This window comes from Gopherus flavomarginatus, chromosome 7, assembly GCF_025201925.1.
Source record: "Gopherus flavomarginatus isolate rGopFla2 chromosome 7, rGopFla2.mat.asm, whole genome shotgun sequence".
NCBI classification, from domain to species: Eukaryota; Metazoa; Chordata; order Testudines; family Testudinidae; genus Gopherus; species Gopherus flavomarginatus.
The window spans coordinates 12,622,698-12,633,062 of record NC_066623.1 but is presented as its reverse complement, the minus strand read 5'-3'; the positions used below and the strand labels follow the sequence as shown (position 1 = coordinate 12,633,062).

Here is a 10,365-nt window from a genome sequence, read left to right as displayed (position 1 = left end):
TACATTTACTTTAACTTCTGGAAAATACTGGCACAGTGCAATACATGTGCAGCGTCTTAAGCAGAGTTTAGGCACATAGAGAAGCTCAGTGTAACCTTTGCTCAGAAAAGTGGCATTGTAAAAGAAACTGAAGCCGTTCCTTTATAATGCAACTTTAAGCTTTTGCTGTCTGCCCAGCTTTAAGAGAGAGAGAACGTGATACAAAGGGAAGAATTCTGCTGTCGAAACAGAGCTGAGAGGCTGAAAATCAGCTCTAGTTAATAAGTATAGAAACTCCTGAAAGTAAGCTGCAATAAACTAATTTAAGAAGTATGCATGCTTTTTCAGAGTGCAGTTATCCTTCCATTTTAAACATGTTTTACAGCTCAGTATTTCATCCAAGTGTGGTTAGCAGTTGACCAGAGCAGCAGTTCTCTGCTATATATTACAGATTTTCCTTTTATTGGCCCTGTGATACCCTTGTAAGTTGCTGGTAGCTCATTCAAGGCATTCTTGGAACTCTAGTAAATCTTAATAAACCAAACCTACTGTTTATTATTACACCCAGCTGAGCATTGCTGTATTAAACATGGGTGATGAGTAGTATAAAGAAGGCCTGGTAACGCCCCATGGAGGGGCTAATGACATTTCCATTCATTGGAGATTTGAAATTTGTAAATGCTTCTTCACTAATGACTAAATTTTTTTTTCATTTTAGGTCACAACCATTTTATTCCTACTAGCCCCTGCTTCCCTATTGTCTTGACATTGATCAGATTCTTAAACACAATAGAAAGATGTTAATCAGTTCCTACTGGTTTTGTTCCTGTTACGACTGGGGGGAGGGGAGGGGTGGGTACCTGTGCCTTCACAAAATAGGTAAAATCAAAAGCTTGTTCCACTCAGCATTTTAACATTTCCTACATTGTTTCAATAGGACTTTCACTTACACCATGACTTTGATGCAATGTTATAAATGCAAGAGCATCATATGTATGTGAACTATTGCATTAAGAACACAAGACTGGGAGTCAGTAGATCTGGGTTCTGTTTCCAGCTTTGACACTGGCCCTCTCTGTTGCTTGGTCTACAGCAGGAACTTACACCGGCATAGCGCTCTCTCTCAGGGGTGTGGAAAATCTACACCTGTGACAGACATATCTATGCCACCCTAACCCCCTATGTAGACAGTGTTAGGTCAACAGAAGAATTCTTCCATCTACCTAGCTACCACCTCTCTGGGACATGGATAATTTATGCCAACAGAACTCCTATCAACATAGGTAGTGTCTACACTGACGCGCTGCTGTGGTGCCACTGTAGTGGTTTAAATGTAGACAAATCTTGAGACCTTGATCAAGTCACTTAATCCCCTCAGAACGAGTAGCTTAATTAGCTAATGTCTAAAGCACATTCAGAGCAACAGCTGGAAATCAAAAAAGCACAACATATCCTTCTAAAATGTCTGTTAATACTGGCAAATCATGACACTCTAGTTGAGTTGAAAGTTTGCATCCAAAACTGTATTTAACACAGCTGAAAAATACCTCAAACTCAGACTTAGGGTACAAGGTGTCAGCAAATTTGAGAGATTTTGTAACCTTTAGAACCAACAGGCTCTAGGTCATCTGTCCTCCCTCTCCCAAGCCACAGCACAACCCCCAGCCAGTGATCTGTCCCTTCCTCACAAGGAAACTTGACCCTACACAACCAAATTCTAATATTTTATACTGTTACCACACCTTCCATCAGAGAATCTCAAAGCACTTTACAATTATTAATGAATTAACCATCACGATCCCCTTGTCAGATGAGCAAGTACTATCCCCATTTGTGTCTCAGTTTCCCAATCTGTAAGAGACAGGTAGTGACTTTACCTAGTGCTACATGGCAACCTGGATCTCACTTCAAGATCTGTGCTTCAGTCACAATGTCATCCTTCCTCTCTCTCAACCCAGCACAACCTTGGTGAACATCAGCTGCCCCACACTATGCTGACTCAAGTCCAATACGTTTGCATGAAGTCCCTAGACATAGATGCTCAGATATAGGGGGCAGTGGAGCCAGGACTTGAACTTTTCTTTTAAATATGCATTTTGTAACTGTGTGTTGATTTAAAACATGAGTTTGAAAAAACATTGGCAATATCAACAGTTATTCGATATAGAAGTGGTGCTACTAACACCAATACCCATGTACTCTGTATAAACTGATGCATTGTCTTCCGGCAGCCTGAACGTGAAGTTTGAATTCTAATTTATGTCAGTGGGGTGTTGGCTCTGAAAATTACTAATAATTTAAATGTCAGCAGCTAACTGCTGATCAAATGAGCAGAATTCAGCTAATGTGCTGATCCCAGAATCCCCAAACTGCCTCCTTTTGCGTATCTAGATTTCAAAAGTCCTAACGCTCCCTACCCCAACATGCAAAATCCTCCAGCTTCCCATTTTTTCTATGATACAATTATAGATTGGTCAGTACAGTCTGTAGTATACTGAAAATGCAGGGACAGACAAAATAAATTGAATATCAAAACAACACAAGCTACTGTAGTGATCGTATTCATTTTTATATTTAATGCAATAAAACATTCATTCAGTTTTAAATGTAAATAAAGCTACTGCAGAATGTTCAGTCTGCTGTAGCACAAAACTCATGTTGAGGTCCAGATCACAAAGGATCTTGACCTCATTTATGAAATGGCTACTGTAACTCCATGGTGATTAGAAGGGGCTTCCCAGAGAGGTAATCAGTGGAGGCAATGCTTTTGGTAACTGATCTGACTACCCGTCTGGCATTTACGCTATTTAAGCCTCTGTTCAGATGAAACCTTCAGCATTTCCCCTGACATTTCCCAGAGATTACAAGATACATGTAAATAAATCTGTGGCAATTGTTATTCATTTGGAAGATTACTAATTTAAAACATTCTGGGGCCTTGATTCCAATGGGCTTTGGATCAGATCCTGCCAGAACAGCAGTAGATATGTTTTATTTAAATAAAGCTTCAAGAGAGGGAATTCACTTTACAGGAAAGGAACATGATTTTATTGCTAAAAATCAAGACAGTTATCCAGATTTCATGATTGAAATTTTCATTCCAGTGACTGAATGGACACAGTTATTAGGCCTTCTAAAGACTTTAAAAATGTGGCATAAAACACTTAAAAATCAAGACCTGTAAAAGAGAGACTATTCTGTGTTACTTTTAGATTTCTATGGTTCCCCTGCAGTAGAGAGAAACTCTGGGGAAGAGTGATGCAAGCATGCAGAGAGGAAAATCAGCTAATTGGGACATTTATCACCACCACAGACTCATCTAAGTTGCATATAGAAGGGGAAGAGCAGAGTAATGACCACGTTGTGCACCATGCCCTCCCTTTCCCGTTACACAGAAAGAAACCTGGGTAACAACAATATTAGTCAATGGTCAAAACAGCCTTATAACATCCCCTTACTTTCAACTGAGAGTGAAGTGTAAGCCCCTTCTTTCCTAAGTGGGTGTGTGCTTTGAGGCAAGTATTCCCCATGGCCTCTCATCCTAAATTGGACTCATTGGTCATTAGACAGAATTGTACTCAAACAGAACAGGGGATGCTGCAGCTCCCCAGCCCCTCTCCCTACTTTTCTGGGAGTTATTACTCTTCCCTGTCTTCATGTGAAAGGGGAAAATACAGTCCATCATAGCTTTTTCTTTGTTCTATGAATCAGTGAGTTGTAAAAATTGTTTAAAAACCTGATTCTCTCATTTTAAAAAGCTTTGGAAGTAGATATCCATCATCATAATGGCACAAAGTTTAAAAAAAAATCCTTTCCCTAGGGGTACAGCATAGGGAGTCCTTTTAGAAACAGTATGTTCAATTGACACTGGGTCCTCCACATAAACTGATCTTGTATCATGACAAAAATTTGAGACCTCTTCTTCGCAGGTACTAATGTTGATGCTAAAAATAAAGAGAAAACAAGTTACGTATTTGTAATATGGAAATGCTCATGGTAGTGAAAGCAAATGATACCTGAATTTTTACTCCAGTGAAATATTAGGTAGAAAGGAGATATGAGTACTTGATATCTTGCAACAGAAAATTCTGTAGAATACAGTTAGTATCTATTTCTTGTTATTCACAAGGCAGAGCATATTTAGTTACATCTGCTGGCAATAATTGAAATACTTAAAATAAAATCTTACTCCTCAAACAGTTAGCAATACAGTTACTTGAATAGTTAGATTATTCTAAATTGAAAATAGCAAAACCCATAGAGCAATTTTCAAATTTGGCAATAGTGCTGAATAAAGTAATTGTGGGATCTGAACTTCATTCATTTCTGAATGTAACACTCTCCAACTGTAAAAATACGGCTGCCAAGAAAGTAAAACTAACAACCTGCTCAACATTCTTTGGCACTGAATGAAAATTTACATTCTGTTTTAAACTACTTTTAAACAGCATGAACAACTCACACTGACTTTTACCTACATTAGCTTTAGAGGATTTCCTTAGCATAATAGAGTACAAGACTTACATTAGGAAGTAATAAAGTAGGTTTTGTGTAACTTCTTGTAGAGTTTTCACGGAATAGTTTTATTTAATCCCCATTAAATAACAATAAAAGTGCATCCATGTGGATGTGTGCACGCGCGCACACACAGAGTTTGGTCTTGAAATTTCAAGTGATTTTGCAAGCAACTAGATTTTAATAATCCAAATTGTTTAGATTTGCATTTTAAATTAATGTTTAACTCCCTGTAAAGCCCAGAACTAACTCTGGGAGATAAAAACTGATGTATTTTCAGCATAACCATATAAAAATGTCATTTAATAAGATTTGCAATCTCCTCTTCACCTGTTTATATATCCAAAAAGTGTTAAACAACTAAGAGAACAAACAAATCATATCAATAATTTTAATGGCTGTCTTTTAAAATCTCAGTTATCTCACAGTACTGCTCACTTAAGAGTTTGCTATCCTAGAAGATGATAAAAATACAGATCTCCACTAATAATGACACCAAAAATGACCCCCATTTTCAGAACAACAATTTGGGACCATTTTATTCATGAGAAGACACTTTTGGTGGTGTTAAATGAGGCAGTGTGAGAGTACGAAAAATATTTAGAGTCATGATATTAATAGGTTTTGAGTGTTGAAAATAAAGCTTCTAAAATCAACATGAAGGACAGCTGTATATCTACTTATGGCCTCTAAATGTTGTCTAAAAGAGTAGTGATTTCAATTGCTTCCCCTATTGGGAAGCTGTTACCATTATTGGTCTGTTTGTCTTTTCCGGTGGTGGGTGGGGGGGAAGAGAGAGAGAGAAGCTAAACTGAGCCGTAATTTATATTCGGTGATTCAAACTCTGCCTGAAAACAACAGGCAGCTGTTTCTGTGGCACAGAGGTTTATTAGTTTGTTTTGGGGTTTTAGTACTTGGTTGTCATAGTGCTTTCATTTATAGCTCTACTTCTCATCTAGTTGTAAGAGAGATATACAAGCATTCCAGTTCACCCACAACCCAGCCAGATAACACTAATGCCTTGATCTTGCAAACACCAGCATATGTGCTTACCTTTAAGCACATAAGTAGTTCCTAAAGTCCATGGGACTATTTACATGCTTAAAGCTAAACAGATGCACTAGTGTTTCAGGATTGGGGCCTTAATCCTCTGGGAATTAGCTGCTCATCACAGTACTTTTTGGAGTACATAGCACTTGCAAAGCTGGTGATACAATTCTTCCAGAGAAACACGCAAAAATGAAATTAATGATTTCCAATTAGCAGAATGGATAAAAAAATGCTTTTTAATAAATGGTAGAGATACATTTGACCAACATTTCCTTAGTAACTGAAAAGCAAATATTGCAAATATGCTAGTAGGTCCACCACCAATGTATAACTGATCCATGTGTAATATACTTCTGGGATGTTGTTATTAAGAACACTGTAAGAAGCACAAGATGGAAAGGAGAGAATTTTAGAGTAGTAAAGCAGAACTCTTAGGAACAAGTACTTGGGATACTTTTTTTTTTTTGAGACTTATTGGTTCTGTACATCACACAAATCTGGAAATTTGACATAGCGTCATCCCCACAAAGCAAGTTCTGAAATTCTAAACTGAATAGTTACCTTTTTCATTATTTCATCACGCGTAGTAAACTGTGGTACATCTTCAACTTCAATCCCCTCAGCCATTTCTATTACCTTGTCTAAAAGGTCTTTGCTGTAACTATAAAGATAAATGCCTGTGAAAAATTACTGATCCCACATTACAAAACTGCAGTGCACTGTATTATAAAACTAACCCTCAAATATCTCAGTATGGCAAGAATGTATGTTCTGATCAGTTATGAAGCTGAATGAAACATTCATCTCTCAACCTGTGTGGGTCTATCAGAATTTAAATACATACAGTTTTTGTGCATAGGTGTTCCATACTAGGTCTGCAGCAGCACAGTATTGAAACCGAAGTTATAGAACTTAATAACACCACCTTTTACACATTTACACAGACACAGCCATGCTGGTCATGGTTGTGAGTTTTAGATCAAAAGTTTTCCCTATAGTGTTCACTTAACTTTGGGGTGCATATTGAAATTTGGATCCTGCTAACACTGGAGCTCATAATGCAGTGCTAACTCAGCTGTATGCTAATCCAGTCACTTGGTGCTGCAATGTGTTGTTTTGCAATGTGATGCTCTCGCTGTAGCTAGACTAACCCTAGAGGCATTAACTCAATTTAACAAGGCAAGGACCACTAAAAAACAGAAGTTTTTTTTTTTTAAACTTGGTGATAACTAATGCAGGTGAGCTATCCCGAGGTAAACACATACTGAAGACACAAGGTGCTTTAGTTCTACAGCAAGATAAACTCTCTTCCGCCTAGGGCTGAATTCAGCAAGTTTGCCTTGATGTGGTAAAACTGAAGTGCCTTCGTGCTGTCTTCACTGTGCGTTTCCCTGGAGGTTACTCACGCACGTTAGTTACACCCAGGTAAACCCGCCCAGACCTTTTCAGCAGCGACGGGGAGCTAGGAGACGTTCAGACCCAGGAAGCGCGCTGATGGCTGGAGAAGGGAGTGTCCAGGGGTTTCTCCTTGTCCTAACCTAGTGTGTAGGGGAAGGAGAATGGCGGAGGCACGATGGAGCAGCTGACCCTCTCCCAAGGAGTCTCCACCTTAGCCCGGTGGGTTCAGTGGGCTGCCTCTGCCAGCAGAGAGACCTGCCTCCAGCTCTCTACAGGTTCGGGATGGGTCACTAAATGGCCCGCACCTGCACCCGGGGTCGGATTCACTGCCCCGCCCTGCAATCGGGTGGAGGGGGGGGGTGGCGGGTGGCGGCGGGTCGGGGCCGGATTCGCTGGCCCCCCACCTGCAGCCCAGGAAGAGGTGGTTGGCCCACACCATGGAGAGCGAGAGCAGTTGGTCGATGCGGCCGGCGGGCCGTGGCGCTCCCCCCGCCCAGTCTGGGGGCAGGTTCCGCAGGATGAACTCGCGGCGGGCCCGCCAGTGCCTCTCGTTCTCCGAGTAGGAGCGGAACCGCTCGGGGAACTCGGCCTCTTCCACCTCCCCCACCATCCCGGCTACCACTGACCCACAATGCAGCGCGCACCGGAAGCGGCTACCACCGACCCCTGGAAGCGTCAGGCTAGAGCGGCCCAAGCAAGTCCGCTCTGACCTGCACACTCGACTGCGCTGGAAGACCTCGGTCCGGGTGGTTGTGCTTTGCCGCAGCCGCCTCTGAGCAGCGGGGCGCAGAGCCCCTCCCCCCACCCGTGCTCGGGCTCACGGGGCGGGGGGGGTAGGAGCCCCATTGCTGAGAGGCCCCCCTGAGTTGGGGCCAGCTTACTCCAGACATTATATCTGGGCCCCCACGCCCGGGCCGGAGCCGCCCGAGCCCCGCGGACACTGACCCGGGAAAGCCGCCCCGCTAGTGGACAGCGGCAGGTCGGTGGCTGCTGCCCAGGCGGTGCCGGGGAGCGGGAGGCCCAGCCGAACCTACCCCGGGACTGCTGCGAGCTGAATGCCCGGCGCGGGGCTGGGGCCTACGCAATCACCGGGCGGTCAGCTTCCCTCCGGGGGGCTCAGCAATAAAACCGAAAAGCCCGGCCCCGCCTTCCCTTCCTCTGGTTTGACACCTGTAACCTCACTCCTGGTTTACGCGAGTGTGAGGGAATCAGGCCCAGAGGTTAACAACGAAGGGCCAGACTTCAGGGCAGAAGTAGATTAATAATAAGATGCCTTCAAGAATCCAGCTAGAGCTTGCCTTAAAAACTAGACTAATGACCTGCAATGAGGGTGACTAATGAAAGGGTAAGGTTTGCAGATCACACACAATTATTTGGGTTGCTCTAAATCAATGGATCTCAACCTCTTTACCACTGTGGGCCGCATATGCAATTTTCTGTGGTCACATCCACACACTATATATATTCACACACTACCTGTTGGCCCTGAAGATGTCCTGTGGACTGTAGATGTGGGCTGCAAGCAGCAGGACTAGAACCACTGCTCCAAACTCAAAAATACTGTGAAGAATGTCAAGGCCCTAATAAAGCTAGGAGATTAGATGACACGTTGGCATATGAAATTCACTGCGGGCAAGTGCCTGGTGTAATCTGTGTTGGGTGTTACAATTTGAACTATTTATACATATTGCTGGATTCTGCATTAATTACTTGAGAAAAAAGCCTCTGTGTCACCATGGTTAGCTCATTAAAATGTTCAGTAGTGATCAAAAAGGGGTGGATAATGATGGAAAATATTTTAAGGACAATGTAAATTGATGGTGTGCTCTCATCTTGATTGTTGTGTCCTGTTCTAGACACTTCATTTTGAAAAATACGTAGAAGTTGTCTAGAGAAGGGCAATACAAATTATTAAGAGGTTTGGAAAGTCTTCCAAAGGAGAAGCAATGGAAAACGACTATTCAATTAAGAGAGCAGATTAACAGGAGGTGACATGATAGTCTATAGAGGTACAGAAAATAATGCAGACCTGACCAAAACTTAAGTCCTGATGCTGCAGACACAAACGTGCTTACCCTCTCATTATGCTTAACTTTACTATTGTGAGCAGTCCCACTGTTATTTCTCACGGTCCCTATTGGGACTACTAGTAAAGTTAAGCATGTGCGTAAGTATTTGCAGGATCAAGGCCTTAGGCAGTGGGATGTGATGAAATCACAGTTTGAGATGGCACATCCATGTCTTGTGGGAGCAGGGAGGTTTTGAAATAATAGTCAATGAGTTCAATGTGTCAAACAAATAAAACTTTAGATATTTAGCAATTAGAAGCTCCCTAAAAAAACCTGACTGATCCATCAGAATGATACTTAGATAATCTGGGCATCATACAAATGCCTACTAGATAGGATTAGATACATAGATTTTAAAATATTTTTGCACTGAGCCTGTAATGAAAGCAATTGAGGGCCAGAGAGTGTAGTTCTTGACAAGTGTCCAGTAAGAGGCAGCATAACCCTCTCATGACTACTCCACTATGGATTCAATACTTAAATTGTTATTGAATTGGTTAAGGCACCTGACTGGGAGGTGGGAGACCCTGGTGCAGTTCCCCTGTTCCAATCACTCATTTGTCCACAGTGGGGAGCTTCAGTAAGAGAGATTGAGGAATATAAATCAGTGTATCCTGTAACTCAGTGCTTAGAGCACTTTCCTGAGAGGTGGGAGGCCCCTGTTCAAATCCTTTCTCCCTCTCAGGCAGAGGGGGTAACTGATTGTGGGTCTCTCACATCCCAGGTGAGTGCTCTGACCACTGGGGTAAAAGTTATAAGGTGGGCATTTGGACCACCACTTCATCCTCTATCAGCTGGGTTTTGAATGAGATCCAATCTGGTAGGCAGCCTACTGGATTGGGCCTCACACTCAACGAATGCCTACCTTCTTGTGGTTTGTGAATTGCTCTGTGGAATAGGTGAGATATACAAGTTTGGAAGCCCTCTGGGAGGCAACAGTGCACGTGCTTCTCTCTCGGCATGGGGCCCAAGGGAATTTTTACTCTGAAAACTTAGGTGCCAAGTGAGTTTAGGCATCTCCAGGGTTTGACAAGAGTTTTGTGGTTTGCAGTGGAGCTTAAAGTTGGGATTTAGGCACCTAAATCTCAGGTTTAGGCACCTCAATACCTTTATGAATCTCACCGTAAACTCCACAACATTTTGACTAGTTAAAGAAAAGTGCTGTGGGAGGAAAAGGAGGAAGGAGCTAGACTCAGAAATAGGCAAGAATTTAAAAAAAGGCCTTACTCCCAAACATTCCCACTTCTCAAATTATTGTAAACGTAAAGGACAGAGCAGTTCTTTTCAAAACAGAATATATGCTGCACTATGAACTTCAGTCTGACTTCTCTTAGTGAAGATGTGTACTAGAGGT

The 10,365-nt window shown here is 42.2% G+C and overlaps 1 protein-coding gene across 2 annotated transcripts; it reads right to left on the bottom strand.

Moving 5' to 3' along the window:
* Nucleotides 1–2,535: 2,535 nt before the first annotated feature.
* On the bottom strand, nucleotides 2,536–7,590 carry CDKN2AIPNL (CDKN2A interacting protein N-terminal like). 2 transcript variants are annotated; one of them, XM_050962893.1, is made up of 3 exons: nucleotides 7,347–7,588; nucleotides 6,106–6,205; nucleotides 2,536–3,923 (listed from the first exon to the last, which is right to left on the bottom strand). In XM_050962893.1, the coding sequence occupies exons 1-3, from the start codon at nucleotides 7,550–7,552 to the stop codon at nucleotides 3,912–3,914; spliced, it is 318 nt and encodes a 105-aa protein (XP_050818850.1). In that variant the 5' UTR covers nucleotides 7,553–7,588; the 3' UTR covers nucleotides 2,536–3,911. The 2 variants fall into 2 exon arrangements, with proteins under 2 accessions (XP_050818850.1, XP_050818851.1); XM_050962894.1 differs by lacking the exon at nucleotides 2,536–3,923 and adding an exon at nucleotides 5,740–5,920 and having other exon boundaries at nucleotides 7,347–7,590.
* Between the last annotated feature and the right edge of the window lie 2,775 nt (nucleotides 7,591–10,365).